At 45.6% G+C, this 27,692-nt stretch overlaps 1 protein-coding gene across 1 annotated transcript; it reads right to left on the minus strand.

Annotated features, from left to right (window-relative positions):
- Positions 1-16,622: 16,622 nt before the first annotated feature.
- On the minus strand, positions 16,623-26,656 carry LOC311194204 (3 beta-hydroxysteroid dehydrogenase/Delta 5-->4-isomerase-like; the record flags this gene model as incomplete). The annotated part of the gene is made up of 3 exons (XM_084267231.1): positions 16,623-17,429; positions 20,675-20,847; positions 26,503-26,656. The coding sequence occupies 3 exons, from the start codon at positions 26,654-26,656 to the stop codon at positions 16,623-16,625; spliced, it is 1,134 nt and encodes a 377-aa protein (XP_084123357.1).
- Between the last annotated feature and the right edge of the window lie 1,036 nt (positions 26,657-27,692).

The raw sequence follows: 27,692 nt of genomic DNA on the forward strand, positions 1-27,692 counted from the left end.
TATATAAAAAAGATTGAATAAAGAATGTCTTTAAGTGAAAAAGGTGTGGTTTGTGTCCTTTGCCTCCAATTGCAACCTCCTATAGCATTCGACTGGGAAGCTGATCCTACTTTGTAGGCTTAGTAGTGCTGCAGCTTTTCTTGCCCCTGCAAATCTACTAGAGACTTTGCCAACTTAAATGTGTATCAAGACCCCGTATTGCAAAGTTAAAGTCCTGTACCCCTTGCTCACTTTTTAGGTTTGTTTTGGTTTTGTTGGGGGGGGGGGGGTTGAGATGTCTACTTTTTTGGTGAATTTATGTGCAAGTGGCTGAAAAGTTGAAAGATTCCTAGTGATGAAAGGGGGCAGGCAGACAAGCAGTGCTACCAAATAGATTTTCTTAAGACAGCAGATTAAACCCCTAGGTTTTCCTAATACTGAATAGCCACGGTATTGGGCAATTAAGTCTGTTCATCCATTCTTCTGCTCTCTGTGAAAAGGACATTTCTAGTTGCTTAAAAGTTGTTGACAGGGAAGCATGCGAAGAAATCTCTCCAAGTGAGCCTGTTTTCTCCTTGGACCTTTAGATTCACTGGAGCTGCTGGTATAGCTCTCTGCTTCACAGTACAGCAAGCGAATAAACAGATTTGCTTTGTGAGTCACATTAACTGTAGGTAGGTAATCCTTACAGTCTGACATCACCCCATATTGCTCATACGTGGTACCTATTTCCATCCCATGCCGTGACTGCCATCCTCTGTGTCCTGTTTCAGTGCTTTAGATGTCCAACCTCCCCAGGATGATTCTGCCTCAGGATGCAATGACCTCCATCAGTATTACTTCATATGAGAAAATTGCTTCCCAAGTGCCATAATTCAGTGCAACACACAACACCAGGCTCACCTCTGCTGCCTGGCATGCCCTCCATCTTGAGATGCAGTCACACATTCAGCTGTTGCTGCCTGGCTTTCCATACAAGTGCTGCATGATCACGATGCACCCAACTTCCTACTGCAGTGTCACTACCAAAGCAGTGGCTTAAGCATCTGTTGATCCTAGGAGCTGGACTGGATGATCCTTATGGGTCCCTTTCCAACTCAGTATATCTGTGATTCCATGACCTTCCTGTGGCACACCTAGCCCTTAAGCCACCTCTCTGAAATTCACTTCTTGCATCAAAGCGTGTTTGCTGTGTCTATCCATGTCACGAGCCCTAACACAGAAAACCTTGCCTTGTGCTCTAGTACTATCAGTCCCTGTATCCTTATGTATAACATTCCGTCCTCACTGCTTTCCAGACAGGATCTTGTCCTTTGTGGTTGCGCTGCATTGTCTCTGCCTCTTCAAGGGTTTTATGCCTCTGCTTCTGCCTCTTCTGGAACAATTTCTTTGCACATCCTCTATCTGGGGATATGGAGCAAATATTCTCTTTTATATATCTTTTGGCACTCTGCCTGCATGTCCCCCATCCACCTCCCTTTCCTTGTAGACTCTGATTGTGTGCACTCCTTCCTGGAGACCATGTGCCTTTCCTATGCATATTAATTACCTGTATTTTAAAATCCTGAAATTAATCCTTAATTGTTTATTTTTAGCCTTCATCTTGTAGCTCTGGGAGTTGGCTTCTCTCAGTGCAAAGCCATAGCATTCTGTGGGCTTTGGAAAGGAAGAGTTACTCTATTTGTGCCAGTTCACATGTGGGATGTGTGAAGGTTGTCGTTGGTGTGCTTTGGTTGTTTTAATGTGAAGAGCAAGAGTCTTTTTTGACAGCAATATTTCAGACTGAGCAATCGCCCACATGACAAGGTTTGAGAAGAGCAGCCACTCATATGGCCAAACTACTTCAGGGAAGGATTGGGGAGGCGGGGAGGAGAAAAAGGGCACTGTGTGTCCAGGCGTACCAAGAGTTTTGCTGTCTCTTCCATGGTTTCCATTGTACAAGTAGTTATAGGTAGCAGGTATGATGTCTGTCTGTAAACTGTAGAAAGGATGAGCTGCTATGTGACTGAGAAACAGCATCACATGTTGGTATGGAATCACATAGGAGTCCTGTGTGAACTGTGTTATGATGCAGCTACAAAAAGGAAGACTGTCCTGGTGCTGGTATGTCTGCTGCTTCTGTGTCTGTGCAGCCAATCCATGCTGAAGCTTTAGCAAGGAAATCAATGAAAGAAGCCTCGAAGAATGTGAGTGGATGCCATTGTCCTGCTACATCACTTTTACGTGGGTTTCAGGAGGTGAGGTGCAGGAAAATTACTCATGTGATCAGATAGACCCACCCATGACTGGTGGGTGGATCATGCCCAGCATTCCTGTGAATTCCTCTACAGAGTTTCTGGCTTAACTGGAACTACCTGTGCAGCCACAGAACTGACTTTGAGGAAAAGAGTCACTAAAGATGCAGAATTACTTGGGATACCAAAGACTTTTTTCAGAGTCATTGGATACTTTTTATGGGATATATATTCTACATGAATGATGTATGGTACAGCCCATGTGGCTGAAGTTCAGCAATGTATGCTATACTGCATCTTGATTCTGTCTTGAAAATAGGAAGTTAAACACAAGAACTGCACTGGATAAAGGGGAAACAATGAAGTAAGAAATAGAGAAGGAAAATTCTAGGTGGTTTAGTGAATGTCACTAAATCCTGGTACTAGGACAAATCTGTAAGGGCAAGAATCATAGAGTCATAGAATGGTCTGGGTTGGAAGGAGCCAAGGATCATAGAGTTCCAATCCCCTGCCACAGGCAGGGCCATCAACCTCCAGGCCAGGATCTACACAAGGCTGACCAGGTCTCCATCCAACCTGGCCTTGAACACCTCCAGGGACGAGGCATCCACCACCTCTCCGGGCAGCCTGTTCCAGCCCCTCACCACTGTCTCTGTAAAGAACTTCCCCCTAATATCTAATCTAAACCTTCCCTCCTTCAGCTTTAATCCATTCCCCCTTGTCCTGCCATTATCTACCCTTTCAAAAAGTTGAATCCCCTCCTGTTTCTCTGCTCCCTTCAGGTACTGGAAGGCTGCAATGAGGTCCCCCCACAGCCTTCTCTTCTCTAGGCTGAACAAGCCCAGCTCCCTCAGCCTCTCTTTGTAGGGCAGGTGCTCCAGCCCTCTAATCATCTTTGTGGCCCTCCTCTGAACCCTCTCCAACAGTTCCACATCTTTCTTATATTGGAGGTCTCAGATCTGGACTCAGTACTCCAGGTGGGTCCTCACGAGGGCAGAGTAGAGAAGAAGAATCAGTTTGCAGCAGAAGTTAGGAAGAATTGTCAATAAAGAGAACAAAGGATCAGATAATCTTGAGGCCTGGAATAGCAGAAGACAAAAGAAATTTTGGAAGTTGGAAGGCAAACTTGTTCCTACGGGGATTAGGAATAAAACCTTTCACTATAATTCGGGTTGTCAGTCTGAAATCATTAACATTGAAAAAGACCTGAACGTGTAGACAGTCACAGTGACACAGATCACCAATGCAAGGTGAAAAAAAGCAAGTGGGGGGAAAAAAATGTCTGTGCTATGTCAAAACTTATGTTCGGTCTTACCTGGCACTGTGGCTCAAGACTGACCAGAAGAGTAGAAAAATTTCCCAGCTTTTCCCAGAAGAGTAGAAAAATACCCACATATTGATACCTCACAAATGTACCCTGAAATGATCTGCAGCTTCCTGAGCCATAGGTGCTCTCTTTGTATTAAATAACCCCTGACATTTATTACATTAATACAATGTCGGGGGCTATTTAATACAAAAGTGGGGGGGGGGGGGGAAGTTCTTAGGAGTTTGTCCAATCACTTACTGAATAAACAGAGACTGCCAGTGTGCAGAGCAGGCTCTGCCAGAGAGGCCCATGGTGTTGGCAAAGCATGCATGCATTGGAAGGGTATTTCTGATGGAACTGAAAAAGTATCCTCATTGTACAAAGCAGAAACATACCTGAGATACAGTGTATGGTTCTGGTCACCTCCATCTAGAAGGGTTTGCTTCACTGGAACAGGTCTTAGACAGGAGGATTTAGGTTATCATTGGAGAGTTGGTGTCCACGGAGGTGAGAAGAAGAGTTTAGCTTGGCAAAATAAAAGACTGACAAGGGACAACTACTGTCCACAAGCATCTCAGGAGTTGATGATCCTGTGAGAGAAATATGCTGGGTTTTTTCTGTAGGACAAATGTGGCAAAAAAAATCCATTCAAATTGATACCTGCAATATCTGAATAATTTCTGACAACAAGGTCCTAGAAGTAGAAAACGTGGACATGCTGAGGAAAAGGATTCTATTGTCTGCTTGTGTGCAACTTCAGTTAGCTGAATCATGGATATAGGAGGTCCCTTCCTGTCCTGTGTCTAGGGCTGAATTTACAATAACATTTTCCTTGGTGCTATTACCTATTTTCAGTGCAAAGCAAGTGTAAAATGCCAATGGATCACAAAGAAAGCCTTTCTTATCTAAAGGGATGGAAATAATTGATTCACATTTGCTATGCTGACTGCGTAATGGTGATGAATAGAAAATCACCAAAATACTTGCTATTAAGCTTTCTAATATGGCTATCTGATGAGCTTTCAGAACTGGATTTGCTTTGGCTGAATCAGAAACAGGTTGCAGTGTGTTCAAACACGGTGCTGACAATACAGGAGACCAATCTCTTTTACCTGAGACAACTGTTACTGAACAAGAAATGAAGAGCAAGGAATATGACACTAAAATAGAAAAGTGGTACAGTCCATGAGTAAAATCCTTTGGGCAATGATTCTTGCACAGCACAATAAGTAAAGGTCATCAATACCCTCAGAGGGAGATTCTCTGAAGATACCATCTGTTGCATACACTTATACTCTGCTTTTCCCAAACTTGTATACACATCTCTGTGTCACAAGCTCATCTTGTTTTTTATTTGGGTACATATCCCATTATTACCTAAGGTGCTTTATGCCTGTGGGTTATTTCTGTACTAATTGGTGTTTACATCAAGGAATTTCCCTGATAGTTCTTTGGCATATCTGCAAGTGAACTCCTAGATCTGCACTGATACACAGTTATGCATTTTAAACACTTTAGCCAGGCAAATAATCTCAAAGAATCCATACATTATTGCTGTTAGTATGCTGAAATCTCAGAACCAGTGCTACTTGGGCAACCACTTCTATCAACCTTTTATTACAGTCTGCTAAAACTTTATGTGAAGCTCCTGTAAACTCAGACACTCCTATCACAGCAAGGTTAGATTTTTCACGTTCTCCTCAGATATTTTTTAGCTGAACTAGAAATTTCCCCCAGGAAAAGAATCCCTGAAATCTTTTAATACCCACTAGTTATCAATGTGTGGGATTAATTGCTTTCCTGTGAAGCAGACTTCGGTGAGTTCAGTGACAAAAGGAAAACATTTACTGACACATGCAGGAGATGTTGTTCCATCGATTCTTTTATTAGTTTAAATAATACACAAATACTGTTTTTCCAGGTCTGTAGTCTACATAAGCCTTTCTGTATACTGCCTTTGACTTCCTACAGTTCTTGCTCATGTTATTTCTTAATAGACCAAAAGTCTATAGGGAAAACACATAAATCCCTTCCCAGAGCACAGTGTAGCCCTGGAGATGTTCCCTCTGAACTGGTGATGTTTGGTGCCAGATGGATGGTAGCTGCAGCAGAAAGATGCTCTGCCCATGTCTGTATTTTATTCCTGCAGTAGAAATTTTGCTGTCACCTCTAGGTGTTGGGAAAGGGCACTGGTGGTTCAAATGTCAGACACCCACAGTCCATCTCCCAAATGCTGAACATCCTTCACCCACTTGCATGCGTAACACCTGATGCAGCTGACTCACTAGGATGTGCAAGGTCCCCTGTTTCAGGAGCCAGCAAGGCTCAGTGGACCTAGTCAAGGGCAAGGGGCACAGCAGTCTGCCCTAAACAGATTAGGAAATGAACAGAAAGGATGGTGGTGAATTTGTGATGTGGGACGTGAATCATGACTGTAAGGACCCTTCTTCCTGGAGGGGAGCAAATGTGCCTGATGGGGAGGGTATGGTAACATCAAGGACACTGGGGGATTTCTCCCTTTGACAAGAGACTGTAGTTTAGTTTTTAGTTACTTGATAACCCAAAATTTTCAAAAATGCAAAAATTAGGAGATTGCTTCTAAATAATAAGTTTGAGGATCTTTTCCCATGTCTTCTGCTGCATTAAGCTTACCCTGAGCACCTCTACAAGTGCTAAACTAAGAGCAACTTGCTTTTTTGAAAGCTTTTTTTTTTAACTTAAATCTGAGGCAGACAAAGATCTTCATTCCCCAGACATGCCAGGCAATTGCTCCTGTTGACTGCTCTGTTTCAAACACAATTGGCAACATCCCGGATTTAGCGAGGTGGCTCATGGTAACCAAGTACAAAACACAACACTTAATAACATGACATCCAAGTAAATGTGATGTAAGTGTGAGCCCCACTATTGCTTTTGGGCTCTGGTGCTGATCTTTATACAGGCTGGTTTATTTTTCTGCTCCCAAATGAACAGTGAGTGGGATTCATATGCTTGGCCATAGCTCCATCACTTGTAGTTACCCCAGCAATTGCTGCAGGAGTGCTGGAGGGAGAAGGGAAAGGGAAATTTTTAAACCCTGTGCAACACATCTGTCTGTACAGAGAGGCCCATGCAGACTTCCAGCATATTGGCCAGTTTGTCCCCAGACAGGAAGAGAGAGGCAAACAGTGGCACCCTGGGTTTGGGAGATTCTTCCAGATGCCGTGTCGTGCTCTGTCTGTCCTGCTGCCACAGCCTGAAACATTTTCTTGAAATAGATGCATCGAGCCATTCCCCTAGAGCTCCACTGGGAAATTTTGGGTTGTAGGAGGGGTTGCAAAGCACTCAAGAGCGTTAGCAGGGGAGGAGGCGAGATGAGTATTTGCATTAGTACAGGGCATGGTATGTCAGGCTTAATCCTTCGGCTCTGTTTGTCCGAATCTGCCGTACCCAGCAGCCAGCACCGGCACCAGCAGCCCTGCGCGGCGGTTGTTACTGGTCACAGAAGCACAGGGTTTGGGAACACAGAAGCTCGGCAGCCGGAATATCACATTGGAGCCAGCGAGGGGAAGCTGCCGCCTAAGATACCATCTCGTGGCAGTCAGTCAGAGGCACAGGCTAACGCAGCCAGCCACCGAGACTGTGTGAAGCAGCATCGGCCCGACCCCACAGCCCATCACAGACTCCTTCCCGCCCCAGCGGAGGTTGCCACCGAGGGGCAATTACGCGGCTGAGACCTGGCTCTGCCGGCTGTGTCCTAGCCCAGGAGGTGCAGGGAAGGGACACAGACGAAAATCCGCGGGTTTTATACTGCACTCACCCCACCCAGCGGTCGGTCCATGATGTGCCGTCTCCAAAACACCTTTCTCTGACAAAGGCGTGGATGGTCCTTACGCCGGGATGTCACCCAGATCTGCCTGGTGGCCACTTTCCAGCTGCCTTTCCACTAGAGCAGGATGCTCGGCACCCCAGACACCAGCAGCCTGGGCCCCGGTGTCCAGCACGGCTTCCAAGGCCCAGTGCACCTTCCTGCTCCCTGCTGCTCCCACAGCCAAGGTCCAAGCACAAGCGATGCTGATGGTGTGGCCGGGGGGAAGAGACCCCGTCTAGGGTCTGTGTCCTGCAGCAGGACCGGGTCAGTTTGTAATCTATTGGAGTGCTTGTTATAAGAGGTAGTCAAGCTCCTGCTGTGACATTTTCTTATTTCCCTTCCCCCGTTTACACCACAAACAGAAAGTACAAGGTAAATGAGATCACTGTAAAAGTAGCTACCGTCCCTCTGTAAATATAGAATCATAGAATCACAAAACCACAGAATCACAAGGTTGGAAAAGACCTTTAAGATCATCAAGTCCAAGCGTTCCCATCCTAAGCTAAACCATATCCCTCAGTACCTGATCTACCCTTTTTTTAAACACATCCAGGGAAGGTGACTCAGCCCCTCCCTGGGCAGCCTGTTCCAGACCCCGACAGCTCTTTCAGTGAAATTTTTTTTCCTAACATCTAATCTGACCCTGCCCTGGCACAGCTTAGTGCCATTTCCCCTTGTCCTATCTCCTGTCACCTGGCTGAAGAGACGATCACCCACCTCTCTACAACCTCCTTTCAGAAAATTGTAGGCAGAACTACATACTTGTTTGTATCAGAAACAGTGTGGCCAGTAGGTCTAGGGAGGTGACTGTGCCCCTGTACTCGGCATTAGTGAGGCCACATCCCCTCAGTTCAAACCAGTCTGTTAACTGAGCACTTCACTGTCAGGAACTTCTGGCTATTCGACAGCAAACCCCCTACCCGCCTAACCTACACTTAGAAAATTGAGTGGCACCCATCATAGGACCAAACTGGAGATTTCATGTAGCCTCTTTTGTTTACTGTCCTTTTCTTTTTCTTAGTTTGATCCTCAACTACTTAATAAACTTTGCTTGCTGCTAGCATGGGAGAGGCACATTTTATTTAAGAAATGTGAGAAGTTTAGTTATGTGAATTAGGATCTTCTAGATATGAGAAGCATTGATATAAGAAAGAAATCCATGGCATGGCCACACATAAATTCTGGATATCCAGTGGGTTTTAAACTTAGATAGAGATGCAGATGGGGAGCTTTAAAGAGGGAGAAGAGCCTACAGGGCACACGACAAGAACTGATGAAATGAGGATGTCTTCTGAAATGCATCCTACTGTACTCCTACTTTCCAAATTAGCTTTAAAAGAGCTGTTATCACCTCTAGATGTGCAAGTGACAGATTTTTTCAGGTTGAGACCATTGTTACTCATCATGTTTCACATTGTGATTCTGCACCAAGTCTACATATTGTGCAAAGCTTTTTTAAAAAATAATAATAATTTAAAAAATCGAATTTTGATTTAAACATACTTAGAAAAAGTTAATGTTTATTTTGTGATTTTTATAATTTTTTTTTCCTACTTGATTTAATGTCATAGTGTAACATGACAACTTGTAAATCAAAATTCAACCAAATCAGAACTTTTACTGTTATTTGCAGTCTTCAGTGCAGTCAAAATACCAATGTCATGCTTATCTGGCAATATGGATTCTTCATAAGCAGATACTCATTGGCAATTACCATCCGACTGTCCCTCATTGACTGTAGCCTATATTAATGATACCAATGCCAGGCATGTATTTCTAGCATTGACAGGATAACCACTTTTGCTTCTGTTCCTCTCGAGCTTCTACAGTATCCCTTAATTTATTAAAAATGCACATTAGGAGTTCACACATATTCATCCATTTAAATGAGCAAGAATCTGTTGACAAAATATTTAATAGCATAAGGTTGTCTTTAAAATTGGCTTTTGTACCTGTTGGAACCAGAAGCAATTCTTCTTTTTTCTGCAGCATGGAAGTATCGCTGACATATCTTTGCTACTTCCCCCTTTTCTGCATGCCTGAAGAGTAAATAGACACTGCCCAGCAAAGCAGCTTTAACATTTTTCTTCTTCTCCAGTGTGCATATGTAAGTACAATCTTTCTTACTGACCATGATCCTGTTGTCAGTGGCGTTTCATCGATAAACAATCATGTGCTTTACTGGTTGCCAACAAACCCATGAAATTAGGTGAATGGTACTGGCCAGCTAACTTAAAAAACAGTAAGGCTCTTACAGATTGGGTACATTTGGCAGCCACTCTGCTAACCCACCCAGCAGAAGAGTATATAAATAAGGTAATGCCAAGGAGACTGAGGGGCAAACTCGCAGCACATCGACTGCGTTGCAGTATGGGCCTTGGTATCCCTTGAAATATCTTAACTGGCTTGTGGTTGCTGTTGAGTAACAACACACGCAGGCTTACTCAGCGACTGCTGAGCAGCAGGGTAGCACATGCAGCTATCCACCCCCTTGGGCTTTCAGGATTTTTTATTGCAGACATTGCTACTTTGGGCAAATACTTGAGCCAAGAGACAACACAGCTACAAACCTCAGTGTGTTCATAAAGGACAGTTGCCTAGGTCAATCCCTCCTCCTCACCTTCTACCAGCCTCTCTGCACCCTGGCACTATCAAAACCAAAGAAAAAATTTGAGGCTTCAAAATCCCCTCTGCATTACAAAAATATGACTGCAAATAAGTAACACAGGCCTTTTTTTTTTCCCCTCTTCTTCCACTGTCAGGCAGGTTTCACACCAACAGTGAGAGTGGCACAGCTCCACAGGGCAGGGAGCTGCAAGCAGCTTGGCACAGAGGGCCTTTCTGCAAACTTAAGGATCTTTGTCATGTTTTGGGGTTCACCCTTGCCCCAAGATTTTTATTCACAATGCACAACAAGGCACTGACTTGAGCACTGCATGAGAGGGCAAGGCAAGTGGCTGCTGATGGCACTGGGTCCCCTCAGCCCTCTTGGCTTGGCAGCCCCCACACAGGTTGCTCAGCTCAAGTCTTGGGATGAAGGATAAGGGTAGTGATGATGCTAAAAGGGGATTGTCTGTAGGGTGAATTGTGTCCTCCCAACAGAGAGACAGTCCAGGTGGTAATTACTGCTACCCTGCAGTCTCCTCTGGGATCTGTTCGAGGGCAGTCTCCAGATGGAAGGAGAGAAGGAGCTGACAGTGCCCATTTTTAAGGAGATTGCAGGGAGGGGGCTCCCCACCAATGTGTCCAGAGGTGAAGAATACATCAAATGAATTCAGTACCTCCATAAGGTAAAGCCAATAAAACCACTTCTGCACTGAGTTTACAACCAAGTCCAGGTCATCATTAGTCACCAGAGATTAAGGATGGGAATAATCCTAAAGAAGGGGTGTTGCCCTCCAAGTCCAACCTTAAACTAGGGTTTAGTAAAGGCTCACAGTTGTGAAAGCCATTTCCTTATCTTGCTTTCCTCCTGAGAAAAAAACGTTGGCTTCTCTTTCATTAAAATGATGAGGCCAACAAGTGGGAATGAAGATGACAGTCCCCTGGCACATGATGCCAAGAACATGAGAAATAGGAGACATTACTGGAGACATTTGAAGATAACACTTCACAGGGATGTAGCAAGGTAGAGGCATATGGGAGCCAGTGCATGTCAGAGACGTACCAGACAGACATCCCTGGGGAGAGACAGGATGACAGCATTCATTTAGAAAAGACTCCTGAGGGCCTCCACAGCATCCTTCTTCACCTAGAAGATGCTATAGGAGACAATCACTCTGGGTACAGCAATTGAGAGGAAATCATCAGTCAGACATCAAAACTTCAGCATCATGAGACAGAGAAACCCCACAAGTGTCCCAAACAACATGAGTTTCAGGTCATGCTGCAATTTAATTAAACACCAGAGATCCTACAGGTGAGAAGGCCTCTGTATGCAGTGAGTGTGGGAAAAACAGGAACAGGTTGCCCAGAGAGGCAGTGGAGGCCCCATCCCTGGAGATATTCACAGTCAGGCTTGATATCGCTCTGAGCGACCTGATCTAGCGAAGATGTCCCTGCTTACTGCAGGGGGTTGGACTAGATGACCTTCAAAGGTTCCTTCCAACCCAATACATTCTGTGATTCTATGAAAACTTCAAGGTGAGTTCCTACTTTATTGTAGAATCATAGAATGGTCTGGGTTGGAAAGGACCAAGAATCATAGAGTTCCAATCCCCCTGCTATAGGCAGGGCCACCATCTCCAGGCCAAGATCTACACAAGGTTGCCCAGGGCCCCATCCAGCCTGGCCTTGAACACCTCTAGAGATGGGGCATCCACCACCTCTCTGGACAGCCTGTTCTAGTACCTCACCACTCTCTCTGTAAAAAACTTCCCCCTAATATCTAATCTAAACCTTCCCTCCTTTAGCTTATCTCCCACAGGCACACACACAGCCCTACCCTTGCCTGAAATGTAAGAAATGCTTCAGCTGATGAGGTGGGTGTCATAGTAGGGGTAGAAGTGGGAATAAGCTTCCCATTAGCAGGGATGGTTTGTCCAAGGGATTGAAAGAAGGGCTGTGATAACAAGGAATTGGGAAGAAGTGCAGCAAAGCAGGAATTTGTTTAGAAATCTGATTTTCGGGAGCACAGACCTTGGAGAGATGAAAGATCTCACTGTTTTACTGAGAAGGCAAAATTGACAAAAGCAGGTTCCAGCAACAGGAACCTGCATTTGGGAAATGAGTCACTTACTGAACTGCGGAGGAAAAGCTGTCCTTTATTCTCTCTGGCAGCATCTGTAGGTATTTTAGGAGCTCTGTTAAACCTGGGCAAAGATGTCCCAGTTTTCTGGTACATATTGTAATAGTGCAGCTCTTTGATGTGCTAAGTGCCTTCCCCTATTAAACAGCAGCTCTGCTTCTGTTGCTCTGCCCTTCCTTTCCCGCCCTGTTTCCATGTGCCTGGATCGTCCTTTCTACTACTTCAGTGACAGACCGGCCACGGCTGCTGAGATCTCAGTAGCCTAGAAAAACAATGGGTGTTAATATCTGTTAAACACCTCTTTGCTTTTCTGAGCAGGGTTTGAAAACTCCTTTCAGCAGAATTTTGCCTTGCACATCCCCGGAGCCTTATTCAGCCCTGGAGGCAACTGAGATATCTGTGTGTTTGTAAATACAGGGAGCTGATTTGTAGCTTTACTAGCAGCACTCTGAGGGCTGTGAATTTTATGTACTTGGGAGTCTTTTGGAGGCTTATGACCAGCTCGGAGCTTCCTGCAAATGGAGGGGCCCAGAGGGGAATGGAAGTGGCAATAGAACTGGAGGGAGACAGAGGAGGACAAAGTAGGTACAGAGGAAAAGGAACTATCTGGTGAGAAAAAAGCTAGCAATGTAGGAGGCTGGAGGGGAAATGTATGCAAATGGTGAGGCTCAGGGGGAAGAGGTTGTGAACAGAAGGGCTATAGGTAAACAATTTTTCCCCGGAGAGGTCTAGACAGCATGAGAACATGAAGACCTAGGCCCACAGCCTTTCCTGTGCACCATGTCTCTAACCACAAGAGGCCACAGCCATCCCCTGCCAGTTTTGCAGGTCTTCAGACCTAACTTTGCACAGAAGCTCACTAGCTGCAAACTCCTCGGCTCCCGGCAGAAGCGTGCCTGAGCTCTGAGTTCTCAGCTGTCCCCTGCTCTGCCTTCCCCCTACACATCTGGACTTTGCTCTCTCCATTGGCCAGTCTGTGGCTCCGGAGCACAGGGTAACTGAGGTAACAAAGCTTTTTGGGATGGATCGCACCAAGACACTTCTCTTCCTGGCCACTGACTCCCTCCTCACCTTTGTTCAGCAACTGGGGAGATCCTGGACCGCTGTGTTCCTGAAGCCCCAGGAGGGCACAGAAGTTAGAACACGGGTGCAAGACCCTGGAGGTTTGAATTCTGCTGGTGTTATGGCAGGGAGGTAAGGGTGCTCAGAGAAAAGGGGTGGGGTGGATGCTGAACACATGGGTGCCCAAGAAGGCTGCTGGGTCCTAAGGACAGAACAAACCCCACTTTTTTGCATTCCTGGTTTCCCTCCATCCCTGAGCTGTCCCAGGTTTTTTGGACAGCAGGACACTGGGTTGCCTGGGACAGCCACAAGGTGCAAAGCCCATTGTCCTTAACTTGCAAGATGGTCAAGATGTGTGAACTGAGCAGACTGGCAGGGAACAGAGCGCAGTTGGAGGGGAGGGGAAGAAAGCACCAATGGAGGGGTCTAGAGTGGAAAAACATAGTGAGAACAAGAAGGGACAAGGGGTAAAAGCACGAACACAAACACAAGTACTGTAAGGGCAATGGAGCATGCACAGAAGGGACTGGAGGGGAATGGAGGGCAAAGGAACAAGGTGGCAGGAGAACAGAGCTCAACAGGAGCTGGAGCTCAATCTGGAAATGAACAAAGTGCATATGGAGAGATCTGGAGGTACAGGAGCATAAAGCCATGATTTCAGTACTGGTAGGTACTGTACTGGCAGGTAAGGCATGACTACTGTCTGCAAGTTGCACCTGGAGTCCTTACTGTCCTTCATGGTGTCTTGGTTGCAGCTAGGACAGAGTTAATTTTTTTCTAACAGTGAGTGTAATGTTTGGGAGTTGGGGTGAGAGCAGTGCTGTAACACCCTGATGGTTTTAGTTGTTGCCAAGCAGCCAGGGACTTTTCAATTGTTCATGTTGCCCTGCTAAGGAGAAGGCTGGGACACCCAGGAAGCTGGGAGGGGATACAGCCAGGACAGGTGACCCAAACTGGCCAAGGAGGGTATTCCATGCCAATTTTGTCATGCTCAGCATAAAAGGGTCTGGTGGGGGGAGGAGTGCATGGCTCCAGGATGCACAGCTTTGGGGACAGTTCATCTTTGTGACAGTTCTGAGCTATACAGCCTGCGTTGTGCCGTTCAGTGAGACACTGACACCATTATTTTCCTTTCTCTATGGTGTCACAGTAAACTCTCCTTATCCCAGCCCATGAGGTTTGGGGTTTTTCTGGTTTTCTTTTTCCTCCCTTCCCCACCCCCACCCCACCTCCCACCCCCAGTTTCCCCACACACCCTGTTAGAGAGAGCGGCTGTGTGGTGCTCAGCTCTCAGCTGGGGCAACATCATGACCCAAGGGCAAATCATTCTCACCAAAAACTGTTCTGCAGTTCAGAGTCCTGTTGGGCAGAAAACAGACTTGGTTTTAGCCCTCTTTAGGAAGAAATTTTAGTGCATATGAATGAAATTGAGCAACCTAAAAATGGTCCATATTTAGACATTGAATCTTCATAGAGTTGAAGAGGGCACAGCAGCAATGCAGGAGGACAGTGACTTCACATCTGTGCGCCTGGTGCCATTGGTAGCAGATGGGTGAGGGGTGCCTACCTGCTGTGTTAGTAATGAGCGGCTGACTGATGCTGGATTGATTTGACTTCATTTTGGTAAATTTTGAGGCCCCAAATTACCCTCCATTTGTCTGTAATGCCCACAAGATTTGTGCCTTGAGTGGTTCCATGTCACCATCTTGCTGGTCCTTTGGTCAGTGTTAGCAGCTTGCTTCAAAATGCTTTCACAATTAACAGGAAAATGGGAAACTTTAGCTCCTACTTAGGTTCACTTGAGTGAGCAGCTGTGACAGTGAAGGGTGCTTCATGCACAGGTTCCTCACCCTGTTTTCAAGCTCCAGTGCACACATCCATTTTCTTGGTGCAGATTCTATCCAGGAGTTTGCAAATTCCAAATTTCACTTTCAAATCTCTCATGCTTCAAGCTTCCTGCCAGCCTCCTCACTCTCCATCAGTCTCTGGAGGAGCCATCAGCATACAGTGTGGCAGGGGATGGGTCTCGTCCTGCCTGGGATGGATCTGTGTGCTCACTAAAGGAGGAGGAACTCTGATGGAAGTGTTAAGGGTACTGCTTGCCCAGTGGAGAAGGGCGTAAATGTTGACAAGGTCATCTGTGAAGCGTCGGCATTCAAACAACATCCACAGGACTAGTTTGCTGAGCATTTACAAATCCTTCAGTAGGAGCCAATAAAGCTTATTTCACTGTCCCCAGGATATGACTGGCAGTTCTGGTGGCAGGTATCTGACATACTTAACCTAAAATGTTACTAAAGAAAATGGTAGTATTTGGACTGAGACTATCTAATGTCTAGGGCACAGCACAATTAAATTCAACACAGACTTCAAGCTGACAGCACCTCTGGAAATTTTATTTATTTACATTTACAACTGAGTCAGGTAAAATGTTTCTGTTCACACCATCCCGAACAGAACAGAGAGATGCCCTCCTTTTAGAGCTATTTTCAGGAAGTGAGATGTATGTTTAAGAAGCAAACACTAGATCACATCTATTTGTTCAGACAAGCTCTGCATTTTTGGTCCAAAAGTCAAGTTAAATATTCTGCAGAAACTCAGATGGCCATCAGAAAAGCACAGAGGTGGTGCATGTGCATCTATTAGCTGAAGTTAGCCCTTGTTTCCAGCTGAAACCTGGAAATAGCATGATTTTTTTCTCCAGCACTGTTTATTTTGCCTTAGTGTTCATGAACATCTTGACTCTGCACCAGAAACCTTCAGTGACCAAGGCTGTCCTGCAATATTTTTCACCCCTTCATCTCGTTGAATCTGCTGTTCTGCTGAGCAGCCATTCAATTTGTTGCAAAATTGGTAACTAGGAAAATGAGAATGGATGAGGAGGTCTTCATCTGACCAAATCTCTGCTTACGGTGCCCAACTTTGCTCTCAAGTTTGACTGTCAGGTGAATGGCACATGCAACTGGACACCGCTTGAAAAAGTGAGCAAGATTTGCAGCAGCTCTTGCAATCAGGTAGCTTCTACCTGCTACATGTTTGGTAAGGCTGGCAATAGCTATAGCTGAGTAGTATGTATTTGTAAAGTGTAATTACAGTTCTAGGAAGAGTTGTGCTTTAGAAAAGCCTTAAAGGTGGGGTGGAGTGAAAAGAAGGGCTGCTGTGTTCACACCATGGACTTTGTGAAGTCTTACTAAAACAGTGTCTTCATGCTATACAAGTTGTAGATGTGGACTATACAGTAAAGCTACTCTGATCAGTCTGCACTCAAGAGACGAATATTTCACTTTTGTTTATTCTTGGTTGGGGTGGGGTGAGAAGAATGAGGAGACTTGCTCAAATTCTTCATTTAAATGTGCTGTAGTTACCTGCTGTGGCTGTTCACCAAGCTCTCCTCTGGCTCCTGGCCCTACTTGTTGGCCAGGTCTCAGCTCCCCTTAAGTCTCAGGCAGCCTTGCTTTTCAAGTGCTGCCTTCTCTGTGGGACCATGGAGGCCATCCACTGACCAGTGGACCGCTTGGCCTCTTCCCAGGTGTAGCGGGGCATGTAGCCAAAATCCTTCTGCGCCTTTCTATAAGAGAAAGTGAATGGGGTGTTCAGTAGAGTGACCAGGTGACGGTTGGTGGAGGGGATGTACCTGACAAAGGGCCGGAGCAAGAAACTCACAATCTCCAGCAGCAGTGAGAAGTAATACAGCATTGTCAGAGGCATGGGGAGCTCAGCCTCAATTCCAAACCCCAGGTTCTTGGTCAGCTCGTAGTTTAGATCTGCATAGCTCATATGAGGGGTGTCATCTGAGATGTAATAGAACTGCCCCCCCATGTGCATGGCTTTCTCGGGGACCTGCAAGGCTTTGGCCGCCTGCACGTGTGCCCAGGCAATGTTCCCTACGTACACAGGGTTCACCAAAGCCTCCTTCCTGGAGAAGCGCAGGAAGACATTTTTGTTCAACAGGCACTTATCCAGATGACCTTGAAGAAATGGGCATCCTTCTCCAAAAATGTACATGGACCTCAGGGCACAAGTCATCAGCGTGCCACCGTCTTTTAACAACTGGCCATTTGCTTTCAGCACAGAATTCTCTGCCATTCTCTTGCTCTGGGCGTAAGGAAATTTTGATACACTCTCGTAAGCTGTATCTTCATCACCATTGAAAATGGGGTCACCTTTGTAGTTTGGGCCTGTCACTTCTATGGTACTGGTGTATATAAAGTGCTGGATGTTACAGCGGACACATGCCTCCAGCAGTAGCTGCGTACCTTCAAAAGAGAAACATGCAAGTCAGTCTCAAGCTCTCCATGCAGGGAAAAGTGGGCTTTTTTAGATCAGAAACAGCATCTCTGACCTGAGCTTGGGGATAAATCTCCCCTCTCTGCAGCTAGGAAAATCCTGTGCTGAACTGGACAGCCTGTTCAATGAAACTGAACCTGCTCTGAATCTCCATATAAGTGGTATCAGTGCACCTGCTGGAGTTAAACAAGAATGAACACTTGGTCTTAATTTCATGTTGTGAGACTTTTTTATGTCGAGTCCCATTTTGCTCTTGCCTATGTTATCTTGCTCTAGCTTAGCATGGATACTGACCACAGATTGTGCCTGTCAGTAGGATTGACTTGGCTGAAGGCATACAACCTTCAGAAGATGCCCCTCTCATTAGGTACCATCCATCCTGTATGCTGAAGCCCCGTTTTCCGTGCTTGAGGGTGCTTTCCGGTGATTTTCTAAGGAGGGACAAAGTTCATGTGGGACCTGAAAACTTAGTCCAAAATAAGCTTTGCCCAATGGAAGTCTATCCACTATTCAATTAGGACCAGAGGAGGGCTTGAATAACACATGATACTATGTAGTCAAATATCATAAAGAGCAGTGAGCAGAGTGATGCTTGTGTATGCATACCCCCTTTTTTGACATACTCTGGCTTTTACTTGAAGTAATGCAAGATTTCTTACTTTTAAAATCCTATCACAATGCTTCCATCAAGGAGAGCAGAGGTAAATGGGCAAGGTCTTTCAACTAGCTAAGAGGGTTAAGCTAGGAAAGCACATTCAAGGGGAAAATAAACATTTTAATAAATTAGGCTGGTTTAGTTGCAATTAGACTCTTTTTTTCCTGAGCTTTGAGGGGAAAATTGCCTTATTTATTGTGCATGGCCTAACAAAAGAATTTATGTGTCAAAGAGCCAGTGAGTTTGGAACACAATATACAGCTCCAAGATGTTGCAAATGTCCTTGGCAAGGAGAAATAAATGAAAACAACTGATATGATATCAGAAGGGTGTGACCTAAAACCAAGGGGACACTTGCAGTGAGGCACATAAATGATCTAACAAGCCTGATCAACCTGTTAAAACAACAAGCACAACACAGAGCAAGCTAGCACTGCTGAAGAAAATATAATGAATAAAGGGTGTTTGGAGGACCAAGGAATACTGGCAGCAAAATACGGACCCATTGATGAGTAGGGAATGGGAAAAATTATTGAACTGCATATTGTTAGGTCACCAAAATTCCCTTCAAGCTTGAACAAGAAGTTGAAACAAATGGGAAATATATCTGGATGAGGCTGTATGAAACACTAAATGAGAGCAAAGAAAAAAGTGTTACTGAGCCGGGAATAAATTCACATGCTAAGTGAGTTCATGCAAGCCCCTATATTTAGGTGGCACACAAGCCAGCGTCATTTGGGAAATTAAGTAGTTAATTATATATTTTTTTAAAAGAGTAGTTTAATTCCCACCATCAATGCTGTTTAGGAAGTGAACTAAAAGCGCAGAAGGGCTAGATAAAATCAGATGAGATAGCAAGTTTTTAAAAAAGCAAAAATAAAATTATCCTGATGGTTTGTACCTGTTCAAGATCCATTTCACCCAGACAAAATGCATTTTACTTGAAAAATCAAAGTTATATGTAAAAAATGAAAAGTTTCCTGCAGTAATGGTAATTTGAGCATCTTTCACATAGGGTGTAATAAATTAAATCTTCCATGTGTGGATTTCCACGTTTAGCTTGCAGACCCTTCTGGCTGAGGATCTGATCCCAGAGGGCACTGTTGTTTGGATTACATTTAATTATTGTCTTAATTACCTTCCTCCTAAAAGTTTGCTTCCCTGTCCTTTCTAGAAGGACATTTTTGCTCTGAGGCATTGTGTGGCGTGTGAGACAGAGGAAAGCCCTGCATCTTGGCAAGTTTAACTTGTTTGCTTCAGTTCTGGTTTGTGAACATCCACATCTAGGTCCTTAACATGTTTGTATTATAAAACTTCTTTTTTTCCTAGGAGAAACAAAACTTTCACCCTGCAAGTCTATGAAACACGTAGCAGTGTCTTGGCTGGCCCGAAAGACAAAAGAGCATCAGAATGGAAATGGAGGGAAATCAGGAAGGGGACTGCAGTATTTGCTGCAGGATCAGTTTGCCCTAGGAGCAGGACTGGTGTGTGTTCTCATTCTGCCAAATGTTATCCACTAACCCTCACAGGCCCCAGTGGGCTTATTTTACCCACAGAGAAGACTCTGCTGCAGGGGAACTGAAAGATTTATGACAGCCTGGACATCTTGTGCTTATGTCTGAACCTGCCAAAAGACAATAGGACAGATTTCCCATCTTCCCCAAACATCTTGTCCAAATCTTCACCAAGAGGTGAAGCAACACAGCCAGGCATGCAGGTTAGGCAGTACTGGCTCTCTAAAAGGCATAGGGAGAGGGGTTTGGGATCTCAGGGAGGGGGGGGGTGAAGTTGTTCTTTTAGGAAATACACTTAAATTTCCTGGCAGCTGATACCACACAGGCCATTTCTAAGCCAGAAACTTCCCCCCTTCATCTGATATCTCATGAAGAACAGGGGCTTCTCCATAGAAAGGGAGATCCAATCACCAAGTGAGAAGTCACAGAAACCGCTTCCTCCCACAGTCTTGATTTTGTTGGGGGATTTTTAATGCTAAGCTCAAAGTGGGAGAACACCTGCTCCTCTGAACATTCATGCACACAGATGTGATGGCAAATGGGAGGAAAAGGAAGAGGAAGAAAAAGAATAGGAAACAGAGAGATGCAAGGTCTGGGATGTCAGTAATGCAAGTTTTCTGTAACTGCAGCCAGTCTGCAGTGCTTGTAGAAACTGAAAAATGTGCACAGGCTTGGGTGCTACATGGCAGGGATTTGCTTGGATGCACACTGGGATTTCAGAGGTGAATTGCTTCCAGAAAGGTCCACTGTGCGCAAGGCTGTGGCTATCCTCACTGAAAGGAGAAGCCTGTGCAGATCTGGGGATGGGCATATGTGAGTGCTGACAGGAGTGGGCGATCCTGCAGTGGCCTGCAGTGGAAGACCAGTGATTACCAGGTGTGGAGAGCCCTAGAGCTACACAGAGCTGCACATATGCATGCTTAGCACTCACGGATGTGGCTGTGCGAGATGCAGAACAACCCGGTTAATCTGGATGGAAAACCAGGTCAGGTGATGATCAGGACATAGTAGACCTGCCTTTCACAAAGGTGCTTCACCCACTCACCTGTTACATTGACTTCCCAGAGCAGCTGCTTCTCTACGAGGCCCAAGGTGTCAATGATGGAGGCCGTGTGGATGACAAGCGAGACCCCCTGACAGGCACGCTGCAGGAAGGTCTCATCTCGGATGTCCCCTTCCAGGATTTTCATCTCGGTCTTACCCTGGAACTCTGCAAGGGCAGCACAAAACAAAGAAGACCTTACAGGCATGCGAAGAAGAGCACTGAGTGGTGAAGGGCTGTGTGGAAGCTGGTATTTTCCGGGGAAGTGCTGACCGCCCAGGCACAAGCAGTGATATTTTAAGGCTGGCAAAACAGAAGGTGTTTTCCAGTGGCCATATTGTCAGTGCTAATTACAGTGCTATAGATGTCTACGTTGCATTACCTACTGTATTTTTGGACCCAATATTCAACTTTTCTTTTTTTAAAGAGGAACCTTTCCCACTGCTAGCAAGGGCCTGAAGCTTCCTTCAGGTGTGACAGTTTTGAAGTTCACAAGGGGATTCACTTTATCTGTGCATGTTCTAGTTGGTGACAGGCTATGTATAAAAGTGTTAACCCAAGGATACCAAACAGCCAGGCACTGCACGGTCCTGTCTTCAAGGTGACAAACGATCTCTCTCCACCCACAGCATGTGTGCACACATCTGTGTTCACACCTATTTTCTGCCCCTTGACCTTGCCCATATTGCAGCTCTCCCAATACATTACAGTTCTGATACACCTTTTTCCCACACCTCAGCCAGGACTTAACTGTGCCTCTCCTAACTCCAGCTCTCGCTCCATTTCAGTGTCTGTGCAGTGGTGTCATTTTTAGCATGGGCATCTTTCTGGCCCAAATCTGAACTCTCAGGGTTGCTCTCCTGAGCTATCTCAGCCCTGACTTGCTTTAACTCCTGCTTTTTAAGCCTCCTTCCTCCCCAACAACTAATTTGTGAGACCCTGGTGCAGTCCTAGGTCTCGGAGCCATCCTTCCTCTAAGTTTTGATGGGCAGAAGCATCCTTATACAGCCCAGAACCGCACTAACAAAACCGGGCCAACACAGGATGATCGCCTGGAAAAATTTATAGCGTGGGGCAGCGCTCCTCTCCCGGGAAGTCTGCTAGCCTGGCTGCAGCTATGCCACGGGAGAGGAGAGGACTTCCCCAGCACGATTTAGCAGTGTCATCACGTCATCCCTCTCGCAAGCCTCTGCTGTGGTTGCGCTAGAGGGCTCCCCAGGCCCAGCCGCTGGGAAGACACTGCCGCCTCCCTCCTCTGCCTTCTTCCAGCATAATCCAGCACCCGTTTTAGATAAGAGACGAACCTGATCGATTTATACAGCTTTTAACCTCCACCGTGACTGAAATCGCATGGAGCCTAGTGCTTTGCCACCGCCTCCAGAGCAGGCAGTATTTCATCCTGCCAGACACTGCCAAACACTGCCAGAAGCAGCTGCGGGGGTCTGGAACTGAGAGGGAGTATCTTTTAAAAGGGCTTTATCTCATTATGTCCATAGCTCTGTATTAATTTAACAATATTCTGATGCAACAGGATCGAGGGTCTTTTTTTTTGTTTGTATGGTTGGATGGTTGGTTGGGTTTTTTTATCACAATCATTCAGTCTGAGATATGAAATGGGAGCCTAAATGCTCAGCATTTGCAAAATTGTTACTAAACTGCTCTCTGCCCTGGGTTCAGCTGGGATAGGGTTAATTTGCACCAGAAGTTGGGACGGGACACAGCCAGGAAAAGTGACCCAAACTGATCCCTGATATCATCCTCAGTATAAAATGGGGCTAGCCAGGGAGGGGGAATGGTCCTGCTTCATGATGAGTCTGAGCTGTATGGGTTTGGTGGGCTTTTTTGTGAGAAACTGCAGTATGTATTGTCAGGTTTGTGTGTTCAAAGTCACAGAATCACACAGAATGTTAGAGGTTGGGAGGGACCTTGAAAGATCACCTAGTCCAATCCCAGACAAGAAGTCCTCTCCTTTTGCTGTCCCAGTAAACTGTTCTTGTCCTAACCCCACGGTTTGCCTTTATCTCCCTGTTCACCTCCCCATCCCACTGGGGGCAAGGGGTGGCAGGGGCGAGGAGGGGGGTGGAAGGGGGTAGGGATGGGGATGGTGAGTGAGCATCCATGTGGTGCTCAGCTGCACCTGGGTCTAAAACATGACACCTCCCAGCACTGTCACTGCCACATGCTCTCTTACCCTTTCCTATTTTACAGAGTGCATTAATTTCCTAGGGGTCCATTTCCAGAAGGTTTACACTGACCTCTACTTCTATGGATGCAAAAGAGTCACACTATGGGGCTAAGGGATTTTGTTCAGCACCTGCCTGTCAGATTTGCTCTTACAGCATTAGTCTTTGAACACAACCTTAGGTTGGTGTTCTCTGTGAGTAAATGCTTTTATGGGGTTGTAGTAATCCCAAACATTGAAATACATGTTTTTCACAGAGTAGATTCTGACATGTGCCCACTTCAGAGCAGTTGCTGTGCGTGTGCAGGAGTTAGGAAAATGCAATTTTTTACATGTGCAAATACAAAATATAAAGGAAACTTCTCCCTTTTAAAGCTGATCACAGGCATAGTTTGTATCAGTCACTGGAAAGCTGCTGTCTCACTGCTTTGGGCTTTCTTTTGGTCTTGCAGTTTAAGGAGGGGTGGGGGTGAGTGTTGCCCTGGTAAATACAGTATGGGTCTTCTTCACTTGACCAGCATCAGCAAGATGCAAGGAATCATCAGACTGATAGTGTTTTGCTCTGGAGAAGAGAAAAACTACAGATGAGTTTGGAAGCAGAGAGAGGAAAGAAGACATAACTGATGGACAGTGGTAGTAGAGAGAAACTGGATCTCCATCTGCATAAAACATTGCCCAGGCATCAAAAAAAATCACATGTATATCAGCTAGAAGAGGGAGAAAAAGAACAAATTCAAGCTCAAGTCTCCATTTTTGCATACAGTGATTATGAGAAAGTAGCTACCCACTGGAAATCCTTCTTCTACTTCACCAAATGGCTTGTGTGTCCTCTGAGCTGTAAGCAATGCTCCCTGCTTCCTACAGGGTAGTTTTGGCTTGAAAAAGCAAGGATTATTTAACAAAATTCAGTGTCCTGTTGTGAGCAGCGTCTGACTCAGTCATCCAGTCAGACTACTTGCTCTAAACTGTCTTCCTCTTTTCTATGTGTTGTTTAAATTTCAAGTAAACAACAATGTCTGTGGGACTTAGCTTAAGTTTCTTAGTGGTCTTCTACAAAGGTCCTAACAGCTGTGGTGTTAGCTGTGGTGTTAGGTGGTGATGGTGGGGAAAGGTACTCCTAGTGAGAGATCTCCACTTTCCTGGTTAGCTGGATAGTTCATTACAATGGTCTACTTTCTGTACTCATAGGAGAAATTAAAAATTGCATCTTATTTTAATCTCTAAAGGGTAAAGAAATTTATTGAATTTTTTGGCCCAGGGAAGCTGAAATGTTTATTTTGTACCCATTTCAGCTACTGGGATGTTCTGTTTCTACTCTGCCTTTCTGTTTTGAATGCAGTGATAAAGGCAAATGAATGTCTGTAATGTCAAGCAAAAAGCCAGGAGGAAGTTTCCCAGAGCAAGAACTATCCCAAGCAAAAGTCCTGGGAAAAAAAGTCCCCAAACTTTCCTTCTTCCTCTATTTTCCTTCTCTTTGGAGCAATACTGTGTCAGCAGTGCTCAAATATCCCACAATCTGTAAGTGTCTGTCTCTGAAAAATGACATGAAATTGGGGGCGGGGGGAGGAGGGGGGGGAGATGCACAAAGGGATGAGGCAAGGGGGAGTCAATAGTTTGAATTAGTGAGAAACCCTCCTGAGAACAACCTAGGAGTTTCCAACTTTTCTGCAAGTGTCAGTGCAATAGAGAACAAAGAAAGAATTGCCTAAGTGGAAATGCAGGAAAGACAGAAACACAAGTTTTAAGTGGAGATGGGAGGTAGGAAACCCGAGGCACCAAACAACCATGTTCAACGTGACCTTCATTCTCAGCCACACTGTGTAACTGGGTAGAGTCCAGCTCACAGCACTTGAAGTTGATTGGAGCATCCTGGACTCCCCAGGGCTGTGGAAGACCGCAAATGCCACTGTTTTACGCAGACTGAGTGCACTGGTCAAGGTCTCAGCAGGAAAGTTGTTTGGACAAAAGAGGAGCGTCCCTGAGCATCTCCTGGCACAAAGAGCTGTAACTTGCACAAACTTGTGTGTCTTACTACCCACAGCCCTGACTTTGCACAGTTACTGCAAGTAAAAAATGCTCTAGCAAGAAAGAAAAGCACTCAGCTCTGCTCCTGGTTAGTCAAGAAACCCGAACAACATCTACTAGCAAGTAGAAGTCCCTCCAGCAAAAATAATGCAGTTCAGAAGAATCCAGCCCCACAGTTTTTGCAGCAACTCAGCATTAGGAATAGGAGCCACTGTGTTAGAGAAAGGTGTGAAAGGGAATGGTAGGAAAATATTTCCAGTAGTCCCAAGCACAGGACTCTTGAAGAGTTGTAGCTAGAGCGTGATACAGGCAGAGGAACTGCCAGTCAAAGGCAGGAGTTTGAGGCTGTTCAAATGCATCCGAAATGCCAGTTTACTGTTACTGCTACCTGTTGGCAGGGTCGGGGAGGATGGGGGGAGGGAAGGGGGGTTGGTCGGGAAGTTCTGATAACTGCTTTTTCCCTTCATCCTGTGCTGGTCAGATAGACAGCGAGAATGTTGTGAGAATAGGAGAGGGAGTGTCTGGGCACTGCTCACTGGAGAAAGGGGGGAGGATAAAGAATGAGAGCATAGAGCTTTCCCATTAACAGACCTTTGGTGCAGAGCAGCCAAGGCTGCTCACACAAAAAACCATCTTCTCTTCCCAGGAAGCCCCATTATCCCCACAAAGCTCTCCTGGCCCAAAGCAGCACAGATGCTGCTGTATTGGTGCTAAGCCACACACGCTCCTGATGCTCCGAGCGCTTCTGCCTCTGCTGCAGCTGCAGGTTTTGTCACTGCAGGAACTGCCTGGAAATCAGAGCAGGAAGGGGTGCTCCAGGGCTCAAGGGCATCTACCAAACCCTCAGCGAAACACTGAATGGGATTTAACAAGGAGGAAGCCGAGTTATAGAAAACCACCCCGAAGGTTTGTACAATTTGTGCCAGGTTTATGCCGCACTGTTACTCCTGCCACACTTTGGAGAAAGATTGTGGCTGTTTGGCAAATCCTATGGGCATATTCCATAAGGGTTCCCATATAGTTGCCCGTATCAAGGAGGAATAGTCTTCAAGTTATGATGTGATGGAGGAAAGCATTTTCAAGTAAATGTCTGTGATGCAGGTTCTTAAAAACTTGATTGAATTAGGTTCCTACGTGCCTTTTTATAGGCATGCTCGGGATCACAGCAAATGGGACATTTAAGATCTAATACACTGAGCTGCTGCCCCCCCACCCCCCAGACCATTTCTGACACTGAGCATATCACTTATTTTTGCTGTTTCCAGTCCATTCAAGAAGCAGAGTCCTGACTTGCCCTTTGCAAAGAGGTCTTACCTCTTCTCTACATAGCACAATAGGGTTCTGCTCTCCAGGCAACTGCGATAACTTTAATCACAACAACAAATTTTTAAGATACCTCATCACAGCTCTCAGCCAAAAGATCACTATTAGCCAAACTAATCACAAGTTGAGGGAAAACGTTAGCATTTGTACACACAACTAGGAAAGAAAAAAATCCCCCCAAAAAGCCTCTATCTGCAAAGCTGGTTTGAATGAGAGGTAAAAACACCAAACTATTCACATGAGACAACAGCACATATACACACAGCACGTAGTCCCCATGAGAAGTTACTTACTTCCAAACCTCTCGAGTGCTTCATTGCTGAAGGCTTTGTCCAACAGTCGGATCTCAGCCAGTGCCTCCTCTTCTTCCAACAGCAAGCAGACAATCCTCTGGCCAAGAAATCCTCCTGCTCCCGTCACCAGACAGCTCACCCCAGACAGGGACATTGCTCTAGGTTGCTCCTGGGTGATGAACTGGCTTTCTCTTCAGCTTAGAGCTGCTGGTTCACCTCCTGCCTGAGGGAAAGAGCACACGACATCAACTTCTGTGGTCTTTACAAAACAGAAGGAAAGAGTACTGAAAAACAAATTCTAACCCCTACATTAAAGAGCAATTTTTAAAGCTCTATACTATTCACAGTTCAGAAGTAGCCTACATGTTTTCCATGCAACCCCCCCAATATTTACAAACTATTACAAACTGAAGAAATTAACAAATTTGAAAATGCTCAAAATCAACTTCAGTGCCAAACAAACCCCTCAAAAGTCTGCCTCAGTCCTTGGTTCCAGCTCTCCAGCGCTCAAAAGACCGTGGGGGAGATTTGCCTGTATTTATGTACTGCACAGCACCACCTCGGTTCCTTTGCTTCCCCTCCCTCTCGCATGCCTCCTCTCCTGCAACCCGTGCGGTGCTTTCACCCCTCCTCCCTAGAAGAGGAAGGCTCTGCACGAAACCAGGTCTGAGCCTGGATGTGGCCCTGCGTACCTAAACCCTAGGAATGTAAATCCTCATGCTGGTCCTTCTCTCTGCTTGTGCTCGCTTGTGTCACACAGTATGAGGGAGAGTGCATTAAAATTGAGCATAAATAGCAGGAGTAGCTCTTTATAACTGTTTGAGAGGTAGACTGTTGCTACAGTGTTGGGGTTTTTTTAATACTGGTCTCTCCATTACAGCATGGGTTTCTCACCCTCTCTGTGTGAGACTGAAAAGTAACCTCTGGGATTTTGTATTTGCTCAGTGTCCTCGAGGTATTTCGAAGTGATAAAACGGCCCAGTGTACAGCCTGGGTAGGTTAGAGCTGTGGGAGAGAAAGATTCACCTCTGAAACATCTGGCATGAGAGTACCTAGCTAAAGTAAGGCTGTGGCAGGCTGTTAGTGCCTTTGAAGTGAACTGTGTCATTGCTTTTTACATCTCCAAAATACGAGGAAAACGCCCCGGTGTTTCTCCCAAGGGTTTCGCTCCAGTTCTAGCCAAACTCTTT

The sequence above is a fragment of the Gallinula chloropus genome, assembly GCF_964237585.1.
Source record: "Gallinula chloropus genome assembly, chromosome: 1".
Classification (NCBI taxonomy): domain Eukaryota; kingdom Metazoa; phylum Chordata; class Aves; order Gruiformes; family Rallidae; genus Gallinula; species Gallinula chloropus.